A 27,796-nucleotide genomic window follows, 5' to 3' on the forward strand; every position below is an offset into this window, starting at 1 on the left:
AACCTGCTCTAGGTGAAGATGTCCCTGCTCATTGCAGGGGGGTTGGACTAGATGAGCTGTGAATGTCCCTTCCAGCCCAAACTATTCTATCATTCTCTGTGTCTAGACTTAGTTAAAGAAGCTGCATAAAATAAAAGGGAATCTCCTCCCATCACATAAACAACAGCACATAAACCACAAGACTTCTTCACTTGGAGGTACCCTGAGTTACCAACAGCAAACACTGACTGGGAGCTTAATTTCCTTAGAAAAGGTGCAGCAAGCTTTTGGGGGAGTTTATGTCCTTTTTGAGCTATATGGCCAAAACCTCTCCAAAATTCGACAAGGCAGCTTAAGCTGCATAACAGAGTGGGAGCAAACACTGTCCCAAGATTTTGCTGTGTTCTCTGGCCCCTGAGCTGGAGCAGTCCACCATGTGAGCAGTGTGATGGAGCTGAACGACTGTTAAGCCCATTACATGTGTAATATACACGTGAAAATTCATAGCCCAAACTCTCTCTGGAGGTTTGCTGGTTTTGACTCTGCCACGGTGGGACTGTCCAAGGGCTTTGTTGGCTGTGTTAATTATATAGGAAATGAGAAAAATCCAGAAATATTGTGCCTTATCTGGTTATTTCTACTCTGACCACCTAAAAATCCTAAGAATTCTTTTCTTCCTCTCTTACCTTCAGAAATAAACTCCTCTCACTGTTCATCTAGGAGAAATGAAAGCAGTGTTAACCCTCTTGCTGCTACCACTCCTCACCTGCTAAAGTCCATGATTATCTCCCCTGGCTTACGTTATACTCATCACATACAGGACAGTTCTTTTTCCTTTTCCTGTCATTGCTAGAAGATCCAGAACCCACTTTCATTTCACTGGGGGCTTTGTACACTCTATTTGGACTATTTGTATAAAATAGCCTCTAGCAGAACAAAAAACCTATGGAGAAAGACTACAGAGAAAGCACACCATCTTTTACTCACTGGAGGCCAAAGGGATTATCTTTTGGGGTGAAGAACATCGCGCTTGCCCTCGACTCCTCGGTGGCCTGGTTGGGCATTCGGGGCTGCCGGAGACGCTCTGTCCTCGAGAAGTGGCTGCCCGGATGGTCCCTGGGGTCCAGAGCCGGTCTGGAATGGCATCGGGCTTCCAGTGCTGATCCCAACTGACCTTCTTTTCGCTCCATGAACATGCTGACAGGTCTGTCTCTGGGGGCAGTGTGAGCTGGAGAGCTTCCCCTCATCCCAACTGTGAGACCTTTGATGTCCACTGATGAGGTTGGAGCCACACCAGTTGTGGGGCTGTGCTCCCCCTTGCTCTGGGGGTGCAGGATAAGGACCGACTGAGGCCGGCTCTCTGTTTTTTTGGTTGGTTTGAGGGAGGAGTCCTTCATCCTGCTCTGCTCTGCCCTCTGCAATGCCTCCATTCTCCCTTGCTGCTCAAAGGCTTTACGTTGTCTCTCCAGAATTTCCTTCTGCTGACGGATCTGCTCCATCATCTCCCTCTCGTTTTGCAGCTGAAGCTGCTTTTGCCTTTCCTCTTTCTCCACATTGAGCTTTTCCAGTCTCTTGATGACAGAGTCTGGAGAACGGGCCTGTGTGGCAGTTGCTGTCCCACACTCCTCTCTCTTGGTAGAGGACTTCTCTTCATCCCTTCCCAAGGCTCTGCCCTGCTCTGGCTCAGAGTCCTTCCTGACCTCAGAAAATGTACCTGTCTTCTCCTCTCTTTCCACTGCTTTGTTCTTCAGGTTATTCTCCGTCAGCTTCACCTTCACGTTGTCTTGTGGTGGAACATAGAAAGTAGGTAGGTTGCTGGAAAGGAAGGTTTCTCTTGGATGCGCTTTGTTCATAACATTCTGGGGGTCACAGATGACGTGCTCCTTCATGGTGAGGTTATCAGGTAGCTCCAAGTCTGCAGGTATCCTTCTGCAACTGGGTAAATTGCTGTTCACATCTGCCCCACAGAAAGACTTCTCCTGCATGTGAGCCTGGGGACTGCTAGGCAAAGAGTCAGTGGACAATGACTGCACATCCTGCTCATCTAGAACTAAGGAAACAAGTTTATTACTTGGGGTATCTTCACAGCTTAACATTTCAAAGCTCCCTTGAGAGCTTTCACTCTCTGGGGTTCCCTGAGGGGAATGAAGTGCCTCTGACACCAGCTCACTGGACCACCGCCGCTCTTCGGAAGGTGACAGCCCCCCGGTGGAGCGGACCTTGAGCAGCTCCAAGCTGAATTTTGCCTGCTCCAGTTCACGCATCCTCCGGCTTTCTCTTTTTGCACGGACCACTTTTTTCTGGTTGAGATCCTCCAGCGACTTGGGCCTCTCTCTCACGATGACCTCCTCCTCCGTGTCCATCCCACTCTGGCTGCTGGCTCTCTCGTGCCTTTTGTACAACAAATTCCCAGAAGTATCCAGTGGGTCCACGTGATTCACCCGATTATTTTCCATCAGCGATTTATGTTCCTCTATAGCTCTCACTCGCTCTTCAAATGAGCCATCCTCCCACTTAGATGGGTCAGAGCCCTTAATTTCCAAAGCATCATCTGCCTCTAGTCCATCCTCTTCTCTAACAGACAGGCCATTCTCCAGCTGCACCTCTTTTAATCGCTGCTCTTTCAAAGCTCTAAACCTGCAAGAAAGCAGAAAACCAGCATAACTTTGGATGCACTGAACTGTGTCTACTCATGTCCCTTCAAGGCACTGTGACAGTGGCATCTCATCACCGTCACCATCATCACTTCACCACCATCATGACCTCAAGCAACACTACAGGCACATCTGGGGCAAGTCAATGCGAATGCAAGTTCAGTTTGCAACCTTCTCCTCTTACGTCATCTCTCCTACTCAAGGACTGCCCCAACACACCTGAAAGCTCCTCTTGTGCTGACAGCAGCAGCTCCAGCCTCCATCCCTGGTCTAGCTTGTTTGTGCGCCGACAGAGCCAGAAAAGCTCAATCCATTGCATCCCCTTGGCTTCTCCATCTTCACAGTCCTGCCTGGGCTGCCTCTGGTACAGCTAGCAGGCACCTGCACCCTGCACCCAAATCTTCCACCCTATTTCAAGGTGCTCCACACCTTGCAGGCAGTGTCTCCAGAGAGCAAACCAAGAGCTGCCCTGTGGCCAGCAAGCCAAGGCATGGCTGGAAATGCTCTCCCCTTGGTAGCAGCTGGCTCCAGTATCTCCTGTCCCTGTGAGACAGTGCAGCAACCAGATCAGTGAGGCAATCTGAGTTAAAAATAGGCTACTTAAAGTGGTGCTGCTGCCAAGGGCAAAAAAAAAAAAAACAACTTGTGAGTATTTATGGTCTCAGCTTTCCACTGCCTACGTGCTCCAACCTGAAATAGGCTCTGCTTATTCTAAGAGTAGGATGTGCAGCTAAATAAACTCCGTTGTTGGAATGGGACACCTCATCAGGGACTGCAGTGACAGGACAAGGGGTGATGGGTTCAAACTGAAACAGGGGATATTTAGGCTAGGTATAAGGCAGAAGCTCTTCCCTGTGAGGGTGCTGAGGTGCTGGCACAGGGTGCCCAGAGAAGCTGTGGCTGCCCCATCCCTGGCAGTGTTCAAGGCCAGGCTGGACAGAGCCTTGGGCAACATGGTCTAGTGTGAGGTGTCCCTGCCTTTGGCAGGTGGTTGAAACTGGATGATCTTAAGGTCCTTTCCAAGCCAAACCATTCTAAGACTTTGTGATTCTATAAAGCGTGGGCAAAGGAAGGATCAGGCTGGGTCAGAACAGGGTCAGGGGTCTTACAAAGGGTCATCCACCTCTTGAAGTCCAAGCAGTGCTTCATTTCAGATCAAACACCTCCCTCCCCAGTGAGCATCACGAGAAAATGTTCTCATTTTAACCAATGGCGTTACCTTTGTCGTGCTAAATATCCTCTGCAGGCTGCCTGCAAGCAGATGACTTTGCTTCTGCAGGCTGTGTACAGCTGCTTTGCGTGGTGCCCTCGCCAGGCTGCCTGGATGCTGGTGGCCGCGTCGTGCCGCCTCTTGGTGTGCTCCCGCCAGCAGCTCTGGATGAGGTGGGCTGCAAACTGCATCTGCAGGAACCTGCGCCTCTGCATGAAGCCACGCCAGTGGGCCTGGAGAACAACGGCGGCTTTGCCAAGGACAAGAGGGTCTGGGGATGGTTCCCCTTGCTTTCGGCTCTGGTAACTGCGCCAAAACCTCTGCAAACACAGCAGGCAATTCCTTGTAACGGGTGTTGTGTGCAGGTGGGAGAGCACCTGCCTTCACCCAACCTTTCCAGCTCTGTCTCCCCCATTCCCAACTTATTATGGCATTAGGAGTCAAATCCTGATGGTAAGCTCCTTCCTTAGAGAAGGGACCTGATTTTACCCACCAGCTATATCTGTAGGATGTGTGGATTGTAATTGCCAACAAAACCAGGCACCATCACATACCTGTATGATGACTGCAGCTTGCCTTAAGCTCAGGAACTGCCTCCTGCAGAGCATGCTGCGGAACCAGCGCTGCAGCAGCGTGATCCGGCGCAGCACCTCCTGATGCAGCAGGTCCTGCAGAAGCTGCCGCTCGCGCTCCTTCACGAAAACCTGGCCAACCCCCCCCAAAACAACACAAGCATGAGAGCTCCCGAGGCCGCAAGAGAGAGATGATTTAATCCTCCTGGGGTCTGTGCCCTGGACACCCAGAAGGAAGTTGAGCAGCTGATTTTAGTCAAGCCACCTCTAACAGGCTTCTGCAGTTTCACCTGCATCCGGGGGCTGTCCAAGAGCTGAATTACAGAGCCTCTGCTTTCCCTTCAGGGGAGACAAACTGACAGCTATTGCATTGAGCTGTGTCTGCACACAGACAGAGTTTGTCGAAGGCTACCTCATTACAACCAGACCTGCAACTTGGCTAACATGAAACAATGATGTTCCTTACTAGTTTTGTGTTAATAATATTCCAAGGTTCGTTTAAGACATTGGCTTCTGGCATATAGTTTCACTGGTTAAAAACATATATAAAGATGTTAATCTATAATTACAGAAATGCAGGCAAATGTATCTGTATCTTAAACATAAGTCTGAGTTGAGGATAAACATTTACCATTGTTTTTCCAACTTGGTAATTGTCTGGATCCAGTTTTATTTTCCGGAAGAAATCATGGATATTGTGCTTTGATGGGTTGATTCCTTGAGGCAGAAGGACATGGAAATGGTTCACAAAATCCTAAGAAGAAAGAAAAAAAACCCGTGATTTGGTTAGATGGGTCCTGCTGTGTCCCTTCCTTCCATAAATAATGGATTTGCTCCACTGGCCACGTGAAACAGAATCTACTGGGTGAGCAGAGGGACAGGCAGCATTTTACGGACTGAGGAACACCAAGTTTCATCCAGCGTTTGTGGTTTGACAGAAAACACATCAGAGCAGGGACCCAGCAATGTTCTTTCAGTGTGGGAAGAGAGGTTCTGTAGAACCCACAGGGTCATCTCGAGCAAAAGGGCTCCAAATCCTCAGCAAGGGCCACTACGGAAGGGGGTTATCAGCATCTGCAAAGCATGTCTCAGATGCTCCATCAGTTACTGCTGTGAGGACTCAAAGAGTGGAGGAGGTACAAGAGGAGAGATTCTCCCAAGTAAGGTTGGGATCTATGCTCACAGCAAAAAATAACAGCAGTTTTCCCTTTCTGAAGAGTTGTTGTGCAGGACACAACATCTGGCCCTAGGCAGCTGCCAGCAGGGAAGAAATCGGCATGAGGAACCCATGAAAGGACTGACATATGTGCCAAACCTGCAAACATAGGGAAAAGAAGGAAACAGGAAAAGCCGGATAACTCCTGAGCCATTTGGAGGATGCCAATCACCCAGTCGCTGGGATGTCAGCCAGCGCTGACAAGACAGGCCAAACACCATTCCCAGGTGAATCCAAAACATACACAGAAGGGCACATGTAAATTGGATCCCTTTTTCTTTGCAAAAAAGAAGGCCACATTATGAAACACCCGGTTTTGCTCAAAAGCCATGATGTTGTTATCTGCAGAGGGGCTTGTAGTCCACTGAAGTCTAGGACCAGCTTACTGGGAATCAGCAGTGCAGCAGAGGACTGCTCCGTGGCTGATACCAGCTCATTACATTCACTGCCTTGCATCAGCTCTAAGTTCATTACTTTGGTAAACAGATGAGCTACCAACATTCAGACAACTCTGATAACGGTGCTACAGGTGGGGAAGGAGGGAAACGTTTTACTCAACCTGGAAGGAGTATTTGCAGCCATATCCTGACTGGCGAATGCGAACGGTCTCCAGCATCCCCGTGTACCGCAGCTGCCTCAGCACCAGGCTGTCGTTGAACCTCAGGGGCAGCTGGAAGGGGAAAACCAGGCCAAGGATAAGCAAATATTCCCTTTAACTGGAGTTTTAAAGCATGTGGATGGATAAAGGGTTTCAGCAGATGTACCACATCTGCGTGACACACGCATTGCAATGATGCAAGGGGAGGGAGGGAACGCAGGTCCCCAGAACCGTGCTAATCCCACCATGGTTGAATCCTGTTTCTGTCCAAGCAGCCATCAGATGGAGACTTTCAAACAGATATATAGAGCTATAAAGAAGGTTTTTGGAGCCCCTAAACTGAATAAGATCCCCCCAGGGCACAGCTAAAGATTGTGAGCAACTAAATCTCCTGGGCCTAAAGCTTCATCTTTAAATGTGGGAATAAAACACCAAAGGATTAAACCATGAGAGAGCATCACTACTGCAACCTTTATTTTGAACTGAGAGCCCTCAGCCCATGAAACATGCTAGAAATCCAGTTCAAGAAATGTGATGCATCACTGAGTTAGTTTGAATAATGTGATGAAAATTAGTTTTGAATAATTAGCTTATTCTAGACGTATCTGCCTTACCTATAGAAACTTTATTTTAAAGAAGCTTTAAAGCTCAGTAACAGAACAAGTGAATGCACGGCCCTGTCAATCTCTATTACAGAGGGCAGGAGCTTCAAAGCAGTCAAATTCATTTATTAAACTCAATATAAAACTCAACCCATATGTTTTTCATGTGTGCTTCTACAGTTACAAGAACAGCCAGTGCAGTTCATCAAGAGCAACACCCAAGTGATAATATCCATCCTCCCCACTGATCATACACAATTAGCTTCTAAATCCAGCTCAGGTTTGGGCCTCCTTTTCTTTTTAAACCCCTGAAAAAATCACACAACATTTCCAAGATGATTTTTAGCAGCAGCACTGGTATCCTGGGATGGGCTTTACCTTTTCAGCGTTGGATCGAATGCACTTGACAAAATAAGGTTCTGCTTGGCCAAGGGTCTCCATCAGCTTGTTGAGCGAGGCCTGCAACACAGAAGGCATCTTCAGTTGGGAAACGAAGAAGAGACCATGATGAATAATGAAAATCCAAGTGCTTAAACCAGCAAACAAAACCATATTGGAATAAATGATGAGTAAAGCAGGCAGATGGGAAATTGTTCCCCAAGATGAGTGTTTCAGCCCTAGCAATTTGGCAGGGTTTGTCTTTGCACTCAACAAATTAGCTACAGAAATACAATGCTGAGTTGTGTTTTGAGATCCCCTGGTTGACCTTTTCACATCAGCTATGTAATGATTTTCAAAGCCTGTGAACCCTGAACAAAGTTATTTTAGAGGAGAATAGCTTCAATGCTGGAATATTATCATAGAATCATAGAATGGTTTGAGTTGGAAAGGACTTTAAAATCAACCAGTTCCAGCCCCCTGCCACAGACAGGGACCCCTTCCACTGGAGCAGCTTGCTCCAAGCCCCTGTGTCCAACCTGGCCTTGAGCACTGCCAGGGATGGGGCAGCCACAGCTTCTCTGGGCACCCTGTGCCAGCGCCTCAGCACCCTCACAGGGAAGAGCTTCTGCCTAAGAGCTCAGCTCAGTCTCCCCTGTTTCAGTTTGAACCCATCACCCCTTGTCCTGTTGCTCCAGTCCCTGATGAAGAGTCCCTCCCCAGCATCCCTGTTGGCCCCTTTCAGATACTGGAAGGCTGCTCTGAGGTCTCCAAGCAGCTTCTCTTCTCCAGGCTGAACAGCCCCAACTTTCTCAGCCTGTTTTCATACGGGAGGTGCTCCAGCCACTGAGCATCCTTGTGACTATTCCTGGCCATATTCCTCTGCTGAAATGTTGTGATCACTGAGAACTGAGCGGTTTCCAGGTTCTCATTTAATATTTCTCTTTTTCCCCGCATCATTATTAAAAGTGTAGCCCATAATAATATATTTACATCAGCACCATTGCTGTGCTCAGCTGCTCCAGCAGGACATCACGCTGAGCTATTCCTCTGCCTCGCAGATCTTTGACTCTTTTGCAACAAAGCAGAAAGTCTTGGAATAAAAACGTACCAAGACTCCTATTGCTGGGCTCCTCAGCTGCACTGGGTTTACTGTGCCCTACCAATATTCTGAATGTCTCTAATTGTGAGCACATTACTGACGTGGCATTAGGAACGTACTCCAGGCTTGATTCCTCCTTATATTGAGAGCATTTAAAATGCAGTTGTGTAGCAGATGTTCTGCTGCACATTTATTACAAGTAGTTATTTCTGATTACACATGATACTAGAAAGAAGCATTTTGCCTACAGATCTGCTCACAGGAAGCCCTTTTTCCTTCTGATCATTTAAAGACATCTTTATGGGAAGCCTTTCATGTTTAGAAAAATGTATCTACATCCAGGATCCAGGAAAGAATAAGGGATATATCCCATGCACGTGCAATACAGCTGCATTATCCATATACTAACTGTGTGCAAATATCACAGAATCCCAGCCTGGTTTGGGTTGAAGGGACCTTAAAGCTCATCCAGCTCCAACCCCTGCCCTGGGCAGGGTCCCCTTCCACTGGAGCAGCTTGCTCCAAGCCCCTGTGTCCAACCTGCCCTTGAGCACTGCCAGGGATTCGGCAGCCACAGCTTCTCTGGGCACCCTGTGCCAGCGCCTCAGCACCCTCACAGGGAAGAGCTTCTGCCTAAGAGCTCAGCTCAGTCTCCCCTCGGGCAGGTTCAAGCCATTCCCCTTGGCCTGTCCCTACATCCCTTGTCCCAAGCCCCTCTCCAGGTTTCCTGCAGCCCCTTTAGGCACTGGAGCTGCTCTGAGGTCTCCCATTCAGGAGCCTTCTCCAAGTTGAACAACCCCAACTCTTTCCCTGTCATTCCCATTCTAGGGAGCAGTGGGAACACCACAGCATCGCAGACCTCCACTGGCATGCCTCTGCTTTTCTCCAAAATCACTTTTTTTTCACAGAAAAAGAAAGAAAAAAAGCACCTATTAGGAGATCTGAATCAGTGGCGCTGCAGCATCGCACCCTGCCCTGCACTGAGCTGAAGGGAGGGAAGGGAAACACACACACAGGATGCAGCCCCTTTGCCAAAGAACCCTGTCAAAAGCCTGGTAAGCAAAGTGCTCCAGACACTGGAAATAGTGGAAATTGGATCATCCTGTGACTGCCTGCCTGTAGGAGGGGGGATTTCCATGTCACCAGCAGCCAGTGACATTCCACACACGGCAGATGGTTTGGGCACCCCCTGCCATCTGGTGCAAGCTCCGGTCATCGGGAATCCGTAAAGGACACACCAGGTCCCCGGATTAACCCTGGGCCCTGCTCCTTTGTCCCTCTGCCTGCAAAACTGTCCAGCCACCTGCTCTTTCACCCCCTGCACTCCAGCTGAAATGCAAAGTTTCAGCATCATCCCGTGCTAGACAGGGCAGCACCCTCTTCCTAAGGATACCACCTGCATGCAGGGTAAAAGGGGAAGCTATAAATCACTGTGCTGCAGTTTACATCTAATTTTCAGCTGTGAAAGCCACCACTGCTCTTACAGCATCCTCTAAAACACCTATTTCATCTAAAGATTACTGTAAGTAATAGTTAATATCAATAGGAGACAGAGCAGCTGCAAGCCCAGTGTTGAGGCATTAGCCACAAGGCAGCATTTATCAGCAAACCCCCTCCTCCAACTCTGTGACAGGAAACATTTGTATTTCCTGCCTGTGACCCAATTCCATGTGCTGCAATTTTATTAGCCTCCTCTTGATGAAGAAAATCAATCTCGGCTTGCACCAGGCTGCTCTCGCAAGGAAATGCTTCCCTCAAGTGTTAAATGAAGTCAGGGCTGGAGTGCCCCCCATTTGTCTTAGAGAAGCAGGCAGTCTTATCAGAGCTGCCTCTGACTTCAACATGGCTTTACCCATCTCACTGAAAGAAGGATGTGTTGTAGGCACAGCTCCTACATTGTCAAATCATGGCTGGGGAACAGCACAAAGGGTAAGGGTATTAGAATGATCTGCTTTGCCGCATGGGGGGGGGGGGGGAATCTTCATGGCATTTAGTGGTCTTTTATTTGTAAGTGCTGTACAAGCACACATCAAAATCTCACTCACACGCCCTGAGGCTTGTCAGAGTTTCCTTTGAAGGATGAAGAGGGTTCAGGAAGGCATTTCACACCAGGACATCCCTGTTTCAACCCCCCCCCATGGTACTGTATGGATTAAACTCTGCAGAAGTGCATTTTAACCAGTATACCATTAGACTAGACGAAACTTTATACATATATATATGCATGTATACAGACGTGCATTCTGCAAATTATATATATAGATTGGTACATGTGTGTGTGCATGTATATTTAATGAATCTTACCCAGATCCATGCATAGAACATTTCTCAAAACAACCCATATCTCCAAAACCAACCCCAAACCACCAAAATGACAAGTCAGAACTAAGCCAGGCTTGCTTAGAAACCAATTTTTAACAGAGAAGCTGCTTTCTAACATAACCACCTCCTTGTGCGTGCGTCCTGCAGCAGTTTCCAAGACCTGATGCACATACTGGGGGACTATTTTTGCTGCAGCTAATCCTGGGGATGGCTGGTGCACCGCGCCGACAACACAGCACAGGCTGTATCGATCCCTACTCTCAGTTCCACTGCCTGCCTGGAGATAATGCAGCAATATGGTGACCTTTCTAGCCTTACTGAAATTCCCATTCTGGCTGCCTTGAAAGCAGAGTGAATTTCAGATGCTGAATGCAAGTCAAAAGACTCTAAAAATGTCATTTTGGGATTTTGCAGTTTTCTGGATTTGGCAGAGAAAGAGCCACAATGCGATGCCTTAGAAAGTGAGGTACCAGAGGTCAGGCATACACTTGCATGCTCTGCAGCTCACCCTCATGTCCCATCTTGCTCCACCACATCATCCTCCCCCATACCCACCATGGTTCTTGATCCTCTCCATTTACACCATTTAGATACCTGCATGGTGTCTCCCAGCTTACCCAAGTCATGTAAACAGCTGAATTTATGTCCTCAATGGTGGTGAGGACCATGGAATCCCAGCCTGATTTGGGTTGGAAGGGACCTTAAAGCTCATCCAGTTCCATCCCCCTGCCATGGGCAGGGACACCTTCCACTAGAGCAGCTTGCTCCAAGCCCCTGTGTCCAACCTGGCCTTGAGCACTGCCAGGGATGGGGCAGGGCTGTGCCTGGAAGGACCCAGAGCAGGAATTTGCTTTTAATTCACCTTTCTCTATCAAAGATCTAAATCAAAGGTCTAATATCAAAGGTCTAATATCAAAAGACTACCTGGAACTGGGCACTGATGCTGGGTGGTTTTTTCTTCTTATGGAGATGGAGGAGAGATTTGGTAATGCGGTCGTGCAGCGTCAGGTTGGTTAGGTGCTTGAGGGACTTCACGTCCAGCATATGCTGTGGAAAGACAGACCCCATTTGTTCTTGATAAATACAAGAATAACCAGATTTTATCATCATGATGTCGGATATAAACTTTTTTATCCCCTCTGCAGGGCTTCCTGGGGTAACCACCCTACTTAATCTCACCCGGAAACACAGAGGGATGTCTTGAAACGTAGTTCTGCTCTATTTGGACAGATCTCCCAGATCATGTTCCTCCTCTGAGGACTTGGCAAGGGCATCTTTGACCATGGGAAATTTGGCTCTCCTACCCAGTAAGGGCTGCAGACAAATTATTCTCTGTTAATCAGCAGTTCATCATTTAACTGTATCTGTGTCTCTCCAGGTGCAACACGCACGCAGAGAGGAGTAAACCCAAAGTTTGCTCCTCTTGGTCCTCCATTCCTGACCACTAACACAGCACCAACAAGGACCACAAGGGCATCTCTTAAAAATACAGTTAATGCAGCCAAGAAGGAGGGAAACTGAATATGATTAATTAAGCCTGATGTCTATCAGCCACTAGCCCTCTTGCATAACCTACCAGCTTAGAGAGTTTAGAGATTTCATTATCAAACTTCACCAGCATGTACGTACTCTTTCCCAGGGGAAGGAAAAACGAGAGCCAGAGCAGGTCCAATAAAGAAGCTCATACAGTATATCCCAGCACATCAGGGTTGAAATCCTTTGGTTTTATATAAATTAAAGAGCCCTGAACAAAGCTGAGTTGACCAAAGTCTTGATACAAACACAAGTGGCCTTCCTCACACTCTTCCTGTAGCAACCACAGACCAGCAAGGTAAAAATACTGCTTCTCACTCACCTTTGGGAGATTGGGTTTGGCTTTGAAGTTCTTGTTTCGCCTGGGGACATAATAAAAGGCTCAGGTTAACCCATGTGTGCAATTGCAGAATGGAGGAATTGATGAAACAAGCTCTTCCAAACCCCCTTTAGCAGCTGCTTCCTGTGACCTGCACTTGAAACCGGGCTGCTTCTGCATGCTGCAGAGCAGGTGTATAAATTTAGTGGCACAGGTTAGAGAGGAAGGTATCCAGTTAAAGAGAATGGTTACGCTGGCAATGATGGGGATGCCAGAAACTGGGCAGAGCGAGTGAGAGAGCAGCATCAGGAACAGTTGACCATCCTGCTGCTTTCTCACAGCCTGTGTTAACTCCAGCCAGCTGCAACGTTCTCTGAACCTCCCAATGAGGCTGCAGCGTGAATCATCAACATCATTTCCCCACCTAATTTGTAATGGAAACTTTGATATCATGCTAAAAAATGTGACTGTGTTACATCGCTGTCATATCTGGAGACTGGTTTGACTGGCAGATTCATTCCTTCTCCCTGCGTCTGTTATTACGAATGGATGATAAGAGGTCAAAAAATCAGATGTGTGAAACCTACTGGGGGCTGCTTTGACCCAATCATGAAACATGTCCAAGTCTACTCGAAACCCTGATATAGTTATATTGCCTATTTACATTCCTCTAACCACCCACACTGCTCACTGTGCCCCAGGAATAAAGCCAAAATCCCTCCTTCTGTACTGACATGAGGATGCCGTGGGCCCTCTCCAGCAGCTTGCTGTTGGTGGTGTTGACAAATATCCCATCCTTGTCTAAGAAGGCACCGGGACTGGCGAGCCTGCTGTGCCGCATCCCCATCCGGCCATTCCAGCCAACTGCATAGGCATCACTGCAACATCAAACACCACACAGTGTTAGAAAGATATAACCCTCCCCCAGTTCTAAGACAAAATAAGATAATAAAAGAATCCATCAGTAGAAAATGAAAGTCACCATTTTATTCTTTTTATCACATCATAGGTTGCATATAAAGGAGCATCATGAGCAGGTTGAAGGGGGTGATCCTGCCCCTCTGCTCTGCTCTTGTGAGACCTCACTTGGAGCACTGGGTGCAGTTCTGGTATCCCCAGAATAAGAAGGACATGGAGCTGTTGGAGCAAGTCCAAAGGAGGCCACGAGGATGCTCAGGGGCTGGAGCACCTCCTGTATGAAGAGAGGCTGAGAACATTGTGGCTGTTCAGCCTGGAGAAGAGAAGCTGCATGGAGACCTCAGAGCACTTTCCAGTGTCTGAATGGGGCCTACAAGGATGCTGGAGAGGTACTCTTCATCAGGGACTGTAGTAATAGGATGAGGGATGATGACTTCAAACTGGAACAGGGCAGACTGAGCTGAGCTCTTAGGCAGAAGCTCTTCCCTGTGGGGGTGCTGAGGCGCTGGCACAGGGTGCCCAGAGAAGCTGTGGCTGCCCCTTCCCTGGCAGTGTTCAAGGCCAGGTTGGACACAGGGGCTTGGAGCAAGCTGCTCCAGTGGAAGGTATCTCTGACCATGGCAGGGGATTGGAACTGGATGATCTTAAAGTCCTTTCCAACTCAAACCATTCTATGATTCTATGATTCACTCCCATGGGGTGACTTCAGGATGCCAGACACCACATGAAGCAATTGGCTACTTAAGCACTTTTCAAAAATCAAATAATAATAAAAGAATCAAACTATCAGCAGGAGAATAACAGCTTCCAGCTGTCCCAGACAGAAGGCTTCTGTCTGCAGATACTCCGGTGGTCTGAAGGTACAAGACTATGATTTCTGCCATTAGCCTTGCTATCATTAATAGAGTCACTACTTTAGATGATGCTAGTGCTGACTCTATATTCTTTAATTCATTAAATCATTTCATTAGGAAAAGAAAAAGCAAATGTCATTTGCAATAAACTAATTATTTGCCACAAATGAAGGATTGCAGCCTCAGCTGGACTGAGAGGTTGGACCAGAATCACTCACTGGGACCTGATCACAAACCACTTGTCCAATTTGGTCCTCTCTGCTGTAAATACTCTATCATCCTTGCAGAAACCATCATATGAAATAAAGGTGATCTAAAGGAGGATGTGGAGTCTTGCAACCCACTCCTCAACCCTCCAAGTTACCTCAGACAGGAGAAAAAGGAATAAAAAGAGAGTCAATACAGCACCATTTTTTCGGTCATGAGGATGCTGAAGGACACAGTGGCTTAAATGGGCCTCCGCTCATTTCTGAGGCCTAGGAACAAGGCAGCCCTTTGCCTTAAAGTCGTGATTTGGAGGAAGGGCAAATATCAAGTGCTGCATGGAAATTAAAAATTAAAGCCTGCAAAGTTGTTCTTCTGCCAGCTCAAAGCCTGGAGCCACATCCTTGGAGCCATGTGAGGCTGGAGTACAAGTCACCTCCCTGCCTTGCCTCAGTGCCTTTCAGACCCCATCCTAGCCCTATTAAATCACCTTTTTGACATGAGCAACTATTAAAAGAAAGGCTGAATCAGAGCAAAATGAACCCCTGGCTGAGGACTTCAGGACCTGCTTCTTTTAAGCAGCCTGTTTGATTCAAGGAAGGATGGCAAGAGGCTTTACTGTCCAGGTGATCTCTCCTGTCCACCTTCTTTGCCCTTACAGCTAAGGTCCCATCCATCAGAAACCTCCTATTTGCAGGAGGTGAAAAAACCCCACCAGTTGAGGAGTACCACTAAACCTCAACGACCACTTACGGGATCTACAACCTATCATTAATCTTGGCCAACCTGAATGCACTCCGAGGCTTGAGACTGGCTGTGGATATAGGGATTCTGAACAAGACCAGGGAATGGAAACCCTTGGCAATTCCCATGTGGTTTTGGAAAAAAAAAAAAAGAAGATACAAACCAGCAGCTCTGTTATGGATACTTTAGGGTGGATACATGCATATGGCAACCAATGAAGCCTTCAGGGTACTTGGGAGGTCAATCATGGCACCAGGCTTAAACAACTGTTCCAAGACAGGTTGATCAACCCCTGCTTTCCTGCACGCTGCTTAGACATGACTGCACATAAACCAGCTTCATCAGTGAACAGAAACCAGCAGGAAAGCAGGCAGCCCTGCTGGTTTGGGTGAGCAACGGCACGGCTTGCATCGCCCGGTGGCTAGTGAAGGCACTGCCAAGACACGGCAGCTCCACAAGGCTCTGCTGAAGGCTGGTTTCAGCCCCAGCATGTGCGAACCACCCGTCCACTTTCTTCTGAGATCAGAGGCGAGCGCTTGGCTCCTCAAGTGACTTCCTGCGTGATGTCATGCCTCAAACTCGCTTTGAGAAGCAAGCCCCGGGCTATCCTGTGGGCTGGATGCACAAGGCAGACTTATCAGCGACCGCATGATCGTGAGATGGCTTTGAAAGCAAATTCCTGTCTAATTTAGGGCCATAAATTGCTCATCTGCTGGAAAGCTGTTAAAGTAAATCTCTCTACGTGTTACCTTCACCCCCTCTATTTACATCTTCTTGCTCGACAAGTGCAATTCAACCAAAATACCAACATTTATAAAGTGTGATATAACACTTCAGATGAAAATCATCCACAATGAAAGGTATCAGAATCACTTGTTTACTTTGAAAGTGCAGGCTGGACTTCAGAGATCTTATGAGAAACTTGGTTTGTGCTTTCAGAAAGAAGAAACACAGATGATATTTGAGGACCCATCACTGATGATGACCAAGAGAAACGAAAATCATGGACTGTGCTTCGAAGGCACCACACTGGGATGAACACAGGAGGTAGCACAGCTTCAAAACCACATTTTTCTGCAAATATATCAGTAAAAGGAGTAAACCATGTGTCCTGACCCTGCTGAGGATGATGAAGGAAGACACAGTAGCTGCTGCCCTTGATCCTGGCTTTTTAAAGCAACTTGGCTGCAATGCTGGCTTGGGTTAAGCCAAATAAATAGAGCTGACCACAGACTGAACTCCACAGTAAATAAACACATCCTCTTCTCTCACGGAGACAGGACTTTCCCTGCCTTTACTATGCCCCCTCACTGAAATAACTACAATGTTTTGGGCTATGAAGATGCTGGCAGCTCCAGCTCTCACACTAATACACCTCCAAAGCTGGAGCCGGACAGTCGAGAAAAGCCCTATCCCACCTCACAAATGTTCTTCGTGCACCACGCCAGGTTTGAAGGCTTGCTAGAGAAACTGCAGAACCTCTTATCTACATGGGAAGATCTCCACAGGGACAAAGTTTCATGTTACATCATGTTTAGGGAAACCTGTGCAACCACAAGAGCTAGAAACAGTGAATGTCACCTCTGAAGTCACCAACCTTTGTTGCCTCGAGTGTTACCATGTACTTACTATCGTCCTAACCCAACAGAATGGAGCTGCAGAGGCTCTAGCATTAGGAGAAAGAAGAGGAGAGATGGGAAAGACTGATGTGAAGACAACCAGAGTTGTATCCTTCTCATGACAGGGTGAGATTGCTTGTACAAGGTGGATTTGTGCCCAAACTTGAGCAGCAGCAGAAATTCATTAATTAAATCCAACATTTTTATGGAAATCACATCCTTTCTGATCACTGGAAATAAGCCAGCTTGTAATGATATAAGAACATTCAGTTCTCCTTCAGCAGGGTGCCACGACCACTCTCAAAGGGAAGAAACTCAGGGCCAGAGGGATATTCTAGACTTGATGGCACTTGGAAGACATGTGATGAAAAAACCCAGACAATAAAAGCCATTTTTGTTCCCCTAGGATAAAAAGCAACACCACGTGTCTGATTTCTATCTTGGCCATCTGGCATTAAAGCCAGTGAAAAATGAGGTTTAATAACATATTTGGAGGGTATTTTAATTTGCATGGAAGGGAAGCCCACTGAGACACAAGGACCATTACAGGGGTTTGATGGACACGTTTCAGGGCTCCTCTTGATTTGTTCCGGATTTCTCGTGAACTCAAGGGCACCCATGAAGTTACACCTCGATGTCTGCAGCTCCAAGCAGTCACTTTAGGAGCCAAGGATGGTGCTCATCTGTTTCTCCGGCACACATACATGTACTCAGAGGGAAGCAGAGATGCACCGTACCCCTTTAGAAGTGGTATTTGGATAATCACTTTCTGGGATCTGCAGAGGGATAGCACAAGAGTAGCTGGAGAAAAGAAGGCGGTTCTGTGCCCAGATAGCCCTCTGAAATGAAGACACTGTGCTCTGCAAGCAACTCAATTATGAAATGGGTTTGGAAAACATTTTGCAGAAGAGGTATAGCTGTATATCAAAATGTAGACCTTGGTGACTCTCAAGCAAAAAGGTCTCATTAAGAGTTGCTTGAATGGCCAGAACCTTCAAGGAAGGATTAAAAAATAAAACTGCACATAAACCCAGTGAAAATCAATCCTTTTTGAAGCCGACATGCTGCTTCCCCTTCAATACAAGCCAGTGTTTGACCAGGTACCATCTCAGCTCCTCAGGTCCTCCACACTCAGTGGCATCATACTGCTTGGATGCAGTTCTGCATCCAAACACATCACTGTGCTTTTTGTGCCAGAAAAATCCTTGTTAGACTTTGATTTCCTTGATACTGGCACATTCATTAATATTTTTTGCAAGCTTCTTTTCACCTTGTACACCACACCACCTATAACTGCTGCCTTTTGATGCAGGAAAGCTCCTTTCCCTGCCTGCCATTTAGGTATGATCTCATAGCAGAGAAAGAATGAACACAAAATTAATAAGCTGAAAGAAACGTGAATATAGTTATGTATAACAACAGAGAGTGCTCTCCCAACCCAGATTTCCTTCTTGTGCCAATGTAAAAGCAAAAGACTTACCGCTGGGTCCTCTCGTTGATGGTGTTGACTCCCTGGAGGTCTGAGAGCGGTGTCCGTGGGCTCTTCCGAGTAATACCTAAACCAGCACATAGGAAAAGATGTTTCTAGCTGGCTCTTCACCCAGAGGCAATTAGCACAGCCATAGCTTAGCACTGATTACAGTGAGGAGGAGCATGTACATGTCATGGCACATGCTGGGCATACAAGGGTGCCAAAGATGCCGACATACCCATCATCTACTAAGTTTTACCTCTCTGCCACAGTCATCACCCTTATGAGTAACACTGTTTGCTCAAGCCGGGTAATTCCCCTCCCACACCTGCACATAGTGTTAGGGACATGATGTCCCAGCTAGTAAGGAAACATGGTAAAGAGGTTGCTGTGATGGTGGTGACCAGCCACTCATGTCCTGTATGTCCAAAATATTCCCAAGCTCTCGGCTGTGCATGGGACATCCCAGATGCTTGCATGGGCAAAACACCAGAACGTAAGTAGGGTGCTTGGAAAAATGGTCATTTATTCCTTGCATCCAGCTAGAATTAAACCTGGCTAGGGATGTGAAAGATAACAGCAAGGGATTCTATAGGTACATTGCAAATAAAAGACAGACTAGGGACAACATGGGCCCTAGGAGAACTGGCTATCCCGGATTTGGAGAAGGATGAGGTTCTTAATGACTTCTTTGCCTCGGTCTTCACTGGCAAAGGCTCTGACCGCACCACCCAAGTCTTGGAAGGCAGACGCAGGGACTGTGAGAATGAAGACCTTGGGCCCACTGTAGGAGAGGATCTGGTTTGAGACCATCTTAAGAACCTGAATGTACACAAGTCCATAGGACCTGATGAAATCCATCCGCGGGTTGGGAAGGAGCTGGTGAATGAAGTTGAATAAAGTTCATATTTGAAAAATCATGGCAGTCAGGGGAAGTTCCCGATGACTGGAAAAAGGGAAATATAACCCCCATTTTCAAGAAGGGGAAAATGGATGCCCCAGGGAATTACAGACCAGTCAGTCTCACCTCTGTGCCTGGCAACATCTTGGAGCAGATTCTCCTGGAAGGCACGCTAAGGCACATGAAAAACAGCAAGGTGCTTGGTGACAGCCAGCATGGCTTCACTAAGGGGAAATCCTGCCTGACCAATTTGGTGGCCTTCTATGATGGGGCTACAGAACTGATGGACAGGGGTAGAGCAGTTGATGTCATCTACCTGGACTTGTGTAAAGCGTTCGACACTGTCCCACACGACATCCTTGTCTCTAAATTGGAGAGACATCAATTTGATGAATGGACCACTCGGTGGATAAAGAACTGGCTGGATGGCTGCACACAAAGAGTTGTGGTCAATGGCTCAGTGTCCAGCTGGAGACCAGTAACGAGTGGTGTCCCTCAGGGATCGGTGTTGGGACCGGTCTTGTTCAACATCTTTGTTGCTGACATGGACAGTGGGATTGAGTGTGCCCTCAGCAAGTTTGCCGATGACACCAAGCTGTGTGGTTCGGTTGATCCGCTGGAGGGAAGGAATGCCATCCAGAGGGACCTTGACACGCTTGTGAGGTGGGCTGATGCCAACCTCATGAAGTTTAACCATGCCAAGTGCAAGGTCCTACACCTGGGCAATCCCAGGCACAGCTACAGGCTGGGCAGAGAAGAGATTCAGAGCAGCCCAAGGAGAAGGACTTGGGGGTGCTGGTCAATGAGAAAATGAACATGAGCCGGCTTCAGTGTGCGCTTGCAGCCCAGAAACCAACCGTATCCTGGGCTGCATCAAAAGGAGCGTGACCAGCAGGTCGAAGGAGGGGATCCTGCCCCTCTACACTGCTCTTGTGAGACCTCACCTGGAGCATTGTATGCAGTTCTGGCATCCTCAACATTAAAAGGGCATGGAACTGTTGGAACAAGTCCAGAGGAGGCCACGAGGATGATCAGGGGACTGGAGCACCTCCCAGATGAAGATCGGCTGAGAAAGTTGGGGCTGTTCAGCCTGGAGAAGAGAAGGCTGCATGGAGACCTCATAGCAGCCTTCCAGTATCTGAAGGGGGCCTATAGGAATGCTGGAGAGGGACTCTTCATTAGGGACTGTAGTGACAGGACAAGGTTTAATGGGTTAAAACTTAAACAGGGGAAGTTTAGATTGTATATAAGGAAGAAATTCTTTACTGTAAGGGTGTTGAGGACCTGGAATGGGTTGCCCAAGGAAGTTGTGAGGGCTTTGGATAACAGGGTCTAGTGGTAGGTGTTCCTGCCCATGGCAGGGGGTTGGAATTTGATGACCTTAAGATCCTTTCCAACCCAAACCATTCTATGATTCTATGATTCTACTTCTCTTCCTGCAGATATATGGACAGGGACACAGATAGCAAGGAGTATATACTGCATGGGGAGGCTTTACTGCCTATTGAACCTATATCCTTTGATAGGGGTAGTTCTAGAGTAACTTATATTTGATATAAAGCCAAGGAATTTTCCATGCATGGTTACAGAAGTAGACATTTCAAGCTCTTATCTTCCCCAAAGTGGAAATGTTTTGTAAGCAAGCATTTAGGAAGACAGAAGACAATTTTTGTAGACAACAAAATGCTTTTCAAGTCACTAAACTACAGACATTTAAAGACTCAGTACGCTTGAATTTGACATGAAAACAGCCAAGCAATATTTTACCTGTCTCAAAATTGCTGCTGTGAGACAGAAAACATGGCAACATTCACCTGAACATGGGAACAATGTGTGTTCCCTACCCCGAGCTGGCTGCAGAGGACAAAAAGATTGCAAAAACTCTTCTTTAAATTGAAGTCTAGATTGTAATTTGCAGCAGAAGAGGAAGAAGCAACAGCATCTCCCCTCCACGTTTATCACTTATTTAATGTAGCCCAGATGTTGCGCTAAAAGGTGTCCTAAGATTGTTATTCTGAAGATGAATGCAAAGCACATACACAGAGATCTGAGCCTGTGCTGCTGATCTGCTGCTCCTCAGAGCCTGAAGGAGAAGATGGATTTCTATCAAACTTCAACAGGTGACATCCCTTTAACAGGACATCTGTTCTCCTTTATCTGTGGAGATAACACCTTGTCTTGAAGCCTGAACACTTGGCAGGAGATGCCTGGAAAAGCTGAAGGTTCACTTGGTTAAGTTGTCCAAATATCCTAGAAATCTGAGCAAAAGGAACCCGAGGAATGTGATGGCACAGGTCACCTTTGATCCTGCCTGTGCAGGACCAAACCACTCCTGCTGACAAGGTTTTGCAACCTCCAGCTCTGGAGGCTTTTGGAAAGCAAGCCAGGCAATCTACCTGAGTGCCTAGCTACACCTAGAGTTCAAAACTCTTGCTTCAATCCCTCTTTTTGCCATGAATGACATTTTTTGTTCCACTTCTCATCCTAGGAGCACTCTTTCACCCCTTTCAACACTGGCATTTCTGTGCTCAGTTATAAGGGCGGGGGGGAATGAGAATAATCAGAAATCTGCTTAAAATACTGTGTTAGTATTTTTTGTGGCTGGTTTTACACTAAGAAAGCACCCAAAGTCTAACTGTATCCATTTTTTTATGTAGTATATATGCCTGGATACCTCCCCATTAAGGCACAGAAGGTTTCTCTAACCTAAAGAATTTCATCACAATGGGGTTTTACTAATATTTCTAAGACGTTTTAAGAATGTGTCCTTCTTTTTTGAGCAAACTCTGTCCTCCTTCACTTCTTTGCACTCCCCACAGAAGAAATCCCTGACAGAAAAAGCCCAAACCACCATCTTAACCCAACAAGCGGGGCTGAAGCTATGAAGACAAGGTTGTAACAAAATATTACTGCACCTGCACCTTGCATTGCTTGGAAAAAGGGGAATTTCTAGTTTAGGCTTCCAGATAATAGCTGCAGTAAACCCACATCATAATTCTGCCAGCTTAGCACCTTTAGTGACCTTCTGATTAATAAAAGTTATGGCCACAAGCTGGATTAAAGACTTCTCTACATTGTGCATCACTTGGCTCTTAAAACCAGCCTGCATACATGTTGCAACCAAAGAAATGTTGTTAGACTGATGTCACCTCTTTTCTGGGAAATAAAGTGACATTTTTTTTAGACATGAAAGGAAAAAAGGTGTTAGATTTAAGCTGACAAGTCACACAAGGCTTTGGGAATTCTGCAGTAAATACAGGCCATTAAATTGTGTATATGAATACACTGCATGCAAGCAGCAGTGGTGTGAGTGGAAACTACTCGTCCCCTTGCCCAGCTTTGGTCTTGAACTCAGAGATGCCTAAACCCACTACCTTCCTCTGGTGGAAGACCATCAATTAACTGATAGACCCAAAGACATCAGTGAAGCAGCTGAGATGGTAAGGGAAGGGTGATCAGTTGGCTGCACAAGCTCAACAGCAAGGGACCAAGAGGGAATCTCAATATACTCATCAAATCAATCAGTTTTCTCTCTGTGAACAGCTAGAACTGTGACCAGCAGGTCGAAGGAGGTGATCCTGCCCCTCTGCTCTGCTCTTGTGAGATCCCACTTGCAGCACTGTGTACAGTTCTGGTGTCCCCAGCACAAGAAGGACATGGAACTGTTGGAGCAAGTCCAGAGGAGGCCACGAGGATGATCAGGGGCTGGAGCACCTCCCATATGAAGACAGACTAAGAACATTGGGGCTGTTCAGCCTGGAGAGAAGCAGCTGCTTGGAGACCTCAGAGCAGCTTTCAGTGTCTGAAGGGTGCTGGAAAGGGACTCTTCATCAGGGACTGTAGTGATAGGACAAGGGGTGATGGGTTCGAACTGAAACGGGCAAATATAAGGATATATAAGGAAGAAGTTCTTCCCTGTGAGGGTGCTGAGGTGCTGGCACAGGGTGCCCAGAGAAGCTGTGGCTGCCCCATCCCTGGCAGTGTTCAAGGCCAGGTTGGACACAGGGGCTTGGAGCAAGCTGCTCTAGTGGAAGGTGTCCCTGCCTGTGGCAGGGGTTGGAACTGGATGAGCTTTAAGGTCCTTTCCAACCCAAACCATTCTATGATTCTAATCACACAATTCCAGATCTATTCGGTCTCTCTCTCAAGGATGCCATGGGTGTAACCTCACCTAACTTGTAGGAAAAGCCAAGTCCCTGGGGCTAACCTCAGCACGTGCATCCTCCTCGCCTGTGGGATCTGCAAACCCACTAAATTCAGGACCAAAAAAATGTACACGTTCCAACCCCATTTTAAGCCTGCCCAAGCCATGAAGCCTGGGGAAGCAGCTTGCAGGAGCACACCCTGCATGAAGATGTGAATGACTTCTGAAAGCAGAACATCAATTACTCTTTTGTCTGGTCCATAGTAGCATCTATGGAATTGCTCCTCTCAGGTCCACGTGTCTCCTACGAGAGACCAAAGTGTGTTGACAAGTGTATAGTAAGTGAGGTTTTAAAATGTTAAGCTCAACACTGAGCTCAACTCACTGCTTCACCCTAAGTTGAAGCTGTTTCTGTGTGTCTCGAGTTGTACGAATTGCCTTCCCACATAGGCAACAGCAAATGTAACATCCCCCAGAATTCCCATATGGCTCAGCTAACTTACAAATTAAAATTGAACTGGTTAATTAATTGTAATTAAAGTTACACCACTGATAATTGTATTTCTTTTCAGTACTTCTTTAGTAGTATCAATAAGGTCACGTAGTACACAACCACTTAATAAACCCAGTGATGAGCTTGTCTTACTGCTTTATATCTCCTTAAAGCAACAGTGGGATCTTGTAGGAAAAAATAATGCAGTTTAAGTTAAGAATTAAAGTCTAAATTAAGAATTAAAACACCTCTGCTCTCCCAGTGCTCCATGCTGGAGAAAGCATGGAGATCTGATATAAGGTTTTTGCATGAAAAGCATACTTGTGAAGACTTCACATGCAATTGCTGTACTTACTGTGCTCAGCTCTAGAGAAAAAAACTGGGCGTTTGGCATTTACACCTAAGTTGCACAATGTTGAAGTTAACAGCTGGGGCTGGGGATTTGTCCTTGTGCCCTTGCAGGCTGCATACAGCAGTGCTCTAATTCTGTAAGCTTTAATGTGCAACATAAAGGAAGAGAATAATGGCAGGAAAATGGTATATCTAAAGATACAAGCACCAAATGTATATTTTATATATATATAATACAGTAGTGCAGGCAAGAGTGTCCATGTTGTCATGCAGGATGAGTTTATTACATGACAGAGGAGTGAGGAGGAAGAAACGGAGACCAAGTGCATTGTTACTCAACTCATTCTGGAAAACAACATTGCCAAAGGCTTTAGTTTTAAGTAAAAGCCCTCAGAGACAGTATTTTCACAAGCTGAAGTTATTTTGGAAGTCCAATGAAATATCAATGAAGTCAAATTGCAGCTGTACCAGCCACAGACTTCAGGTGATGCTCATTCCTACCGGACCTGCGGAGCTTTGAGCTTGTTATCACCCGTGTGGTAACAAAAATAAACCACTCCAAAAATACCCCTGGCATCAGCCTCCTGACTTAATGTCAGTGAATAAACAAGGAAACCACCAACACAATGATGTGCTATCTCAAGAGATGTGGGTTTGGACTTAATTTTCCTCTTCAAACTCTGCCTAATAATTTCCCAATAGGCTCAAAATTGTTATTCTTCGATGCTTGAAGGCTCCTTGGGTGGTGTTTTTCACCCTTTCTAGGCTGAATGCACCTGGTTTCCATTTCTTGTGTGAGTGTCGTATCAGAGGGAAGGGCAGGTGGTGGAGCCTTACTGTACTTCTCCTCCTTGCATCTCTGCAGGATCTCTAAGCTCCTCTGGTGAACTGGGTGATGGAGAAAGCTAAAACTATCCACACTTTTCAAAACCGCACATGGCACTGCATCATCATGCCCTTGGGAAGCAAAATGAAAACAAAACAAAAAATTGAGAGAGGAGAAAGATTATAATAAGCAGAAATCAGGAGAGGGTAAAGAACAAGAACGAAGGACGCGAGAGCTTGAGGGTCATGTGTTTTTTGGTGCTTGACACAATTTAACCTCGGGTTCCTCTGGACACGGAGCCATGGCACAGGAACAATGGGCTGGACCACATCCCAACCCTGCTTATAATCCTTTATAGGATCCAGAGTATAATCACTTTATAATCATGCTGAGATTATTTGGGCAAAAAATAGATGATTTGATAAATTTTGTTTTTATTAACTGCTTTTCAAAATCTTTTCCATGCCTCTGTTAGGCATTATCTGCAGTTCCCTGTCTGGATGCTCCTGAACACAGCCACCTCAAATTTCCATCTTGCACCCCAGTGCCCCACTTTGATCAGACATTGGTAATTAAAAGGAAAAAGAAATGGTTTGCATTAAATAAGGGTTCCACATTCCTCGAGGGCAGAGGACACAGGATCTGGAGTTACGTAGAACGGGTTTGAGGTCAAAAGCTGGAAGAAACCATCATTGTGTGGTCAAGAGGACTTTTGATGGCCCAGCTCTGACCACAGGGTGGAGGAGAGGTTACATGGGTGACAATGTGTGAATGGGCAGCACCTCTCCAGCATCGTTGAAGTGGCCAAGTCATGGGATACACTGCGCTCCCATTGAGCCGTGATGAGGTCACCAAGGAGTTACCTTGTGTCAGCACTGAAGCATTTCATACCAACGCATTTAATCATCAGAAAGGACTGATCTGAACTTTCCACAGGAACACTGTCAAGGGGCATCTTCCTCACATTAACACCACGCTGCTCACTTTGATCTCAAAGACCCATTTTTTGGTTGCTATCACATTTATTTGGCACATACAGTTTGGCTATTTTTATTCTTTCAGTGTGTATGTGGTTTTTTGGTGTCAAGCTTCAGGACTAAACCTGCAGAAGTCAAAAGCATCATTTTTGAGAAGACATTATCATAGAGCAGCCACAATAGGCACTAACCCAATGAGCAACCTCTGTTGGCTGAATGCAAAGGCAGAGCCCATTGAGTGAGGGCAAAGCCCCAGACCCGTGAGCTCTTTGTCAGAGAGGATTTAGGTTCATGTCCAGCAAAAGCAAGATGAGAAAGCTGTGAGTCTCCACAGCCTGGTTTGAACGGCATCAGTTCTTCCAACCCCTTTAAGGCCAGGTTGGACAGAGCCTTGGGCAACATGGTCTAGTGTGAGGCATCCCTGCACATGGCAGTGAGTTGGAACTAGATGATCTTAAGGTTCTTTCCAACTCAAACCCTTCCGTGATTCCATCAGTTTTCCCTAACAAAAAATTAGGCTTTTTTTGGTAATAAATTTATATCGAAGACACAGCAAAAAAGTCAATTAGCCAAATTTCTTCCCTAAAAAGCTTGATAATGTTCCTTTAATTGAAGTTCACTAACAAAATCTAGTTCAAATGTGTAGTTCCCCTGATAGACTCAACTACAATAATAATAAAATCAAATAACTGAAGAAGTCCACCCTTCAGCTAACTGCAGCCTGCCAGCTCCTCAGTGTTTCATCCAAGGAGGGCTGGCAGTGCTGTAAGATTTATCTCCTGGGCAGAAGAGAAGGGTACCCAACAAAATCCACAGTGGTACTGCTTTGCTGCTCTACACCTCCAGGTTAACAAGGACAGTCATCAGTCACTACAAGCTGCACTACGGGGATATTAGGAGCACAAAAAAAGGAGAGTCCCCAAAGCAGGCAGGAAGGAATGCTGATTATCCCCACAGAAGCATCCGTAGCACTGGCTGCCACTGCTGGCATAGACAAGATAACCAAAAGGATGATGCAAAAAGAGAGCAGAGCAAAATTTTGCAGAGCTGATTATACATAAGCTGGAGATTTGTCATGAAAATCCCCGTTGAGTATTGCAAGCGTGACTTGCACAGGCCTTCAGACAATGAAAAGCAAAGGAGACCCATTTGGGGTTAAGACAAAAGAGTGCAAAGAGCCTTAAATAAAACCAAAGCATGCTTCAGATATTTCCCTACTGATTCATTACACCTGCCTGGCGAATGGGAGCAGCAGCAGACAGGACCTCAGAAACCAAGAACCAAAGCCTATGAGAACATTAAGCATGCACCCGTGGCTGAATGTACATGTGTGAAGTTATTTTCTGCTAATCTACCATAATGCTATTGAAAGCCCATGTCTGTGGGCAGTAACACATTCAAATCAGGCTAAGTAAAGCCAGCAAGGTTTGGTAAAAATCCAAACTAGACCTAAACCACAGCCTATCTTTGGTTGTCTGTTGAGATGGGGTGATTTTAGTGATTCTTTATTAATTCACCATTATGGTGCCTCTCCAGAGAGGCCCCAGGCAGATGCAGATGAATGTGAGTGGTCCCAGCTATGCCAGTAGGGCGAGTTTTCCCAATGGGTAAGGTGCACCTCAGCATGGGAATTAGATTTAGGTAATCTCCTCCCACTGGTTCTGCCTCTATAATGGCGACTTTCTCATGACTTTTTCCCAATTCATGCTGAAGATGCACATAGAAATTTGGAGTATAAATTACCTGAGGATTGTTGGGTAGCTTAAGACAAACCTTATCCAGCTTTCTGAGGCATTTTGTTCTTTTTTC

General features: G+C 46.5%; 2 protein-coding genes across 11 annotated transcripts in view; one reads left to right on the forward strand and one right to left on the reverse strand.

Annotated features, from left to right (window-relative positions):
- TERB2 (telomere repeat binding bouquet formation protein 2) overlaps positions 1 to 27,796 on the forward strand; it is a 179,362-nt gene that overhangs the window by 101,977 nt on the left and 49,589 nt on the right. The window lies entirely within an intron of this gene.
- The window catches only part of MYO9A (myosin IXA), a 188,289-nt gene that overhangs the window by 23,572 nt on the left and 136,921 nt on the right, over positions 1 to 27,796 (reverse strand). For 8 of the 10 annotated variants that reach the window (XM_061349914.1, XM_061349919.1, XM_061349924.1 and 5 more), the window contains 11 exons: positions 25,022 to 25,141; positions 18,305 to 18,380; positions 13,220 to 13,363; positions 12,489 to 12,528; positions 11,558 to 11,680; positions 7,210 to 7,290; positions 6,191 to 6,301; positions 5,047 to 5,169; positions 4,398 to 4,547; positions 3,853 to 4,163; positions 967 to 2,616 (listed from right to left, as the gene is read on the reverse strand). In XM_061349914.1, coding sequence (XP_061205898.1) covers positions 967 to 2,616; positions 3,853 to 4,163; positions 4,398 to 4,547; positions 5,047 to 5,169; positions 6,191 to 6,301; positions 7,210 to 7,290; positions 11,558 to 11,680; positions 12,489 to 12,528; positions 13,220 to 13,363; positions 18,305 to 18,380; positions 25,022 to 25,141 — 2,929 coding nt within the window. The remainder of the gene's footprint in view (positions 1 to 966; positions 2,617 to 3,852; positions 4,164 to 4,397; positions 4,548 to 5,046; positions 5,170 to 6,190; positions 6,302 to 7,209; positions 7,291 to 11,557; positions 11,681 to 12,488; positions 12,529 to 13,219; positions 13,364 to 18,304; positions 18,381 to 25,021; positions 25,142 to 27,796) is intronic. The other 2 variants (XM_061349920.1, XM_061349922.1) reach the window with 2 other exon arrangements.

Source organism: Neopsephotus bourkii, unplaced genomic scaffold, assembly GCF_033783945.1.
Source record: "Neopsephotus bourkii isolate Nb327-2 ecotype Australia unplaced genomic scaffold, CSIRO-AGI_Nbou_v1 NB_463, whole genome shotgun sequence".
Classification (NCBI taxonomy): domain Eukaryota; kingdom Metazoa; phylum Chordata; class Aves; order Psittaciformes; family Psittacidae; genus Neopsephotus; species Neopsephotus bourkii.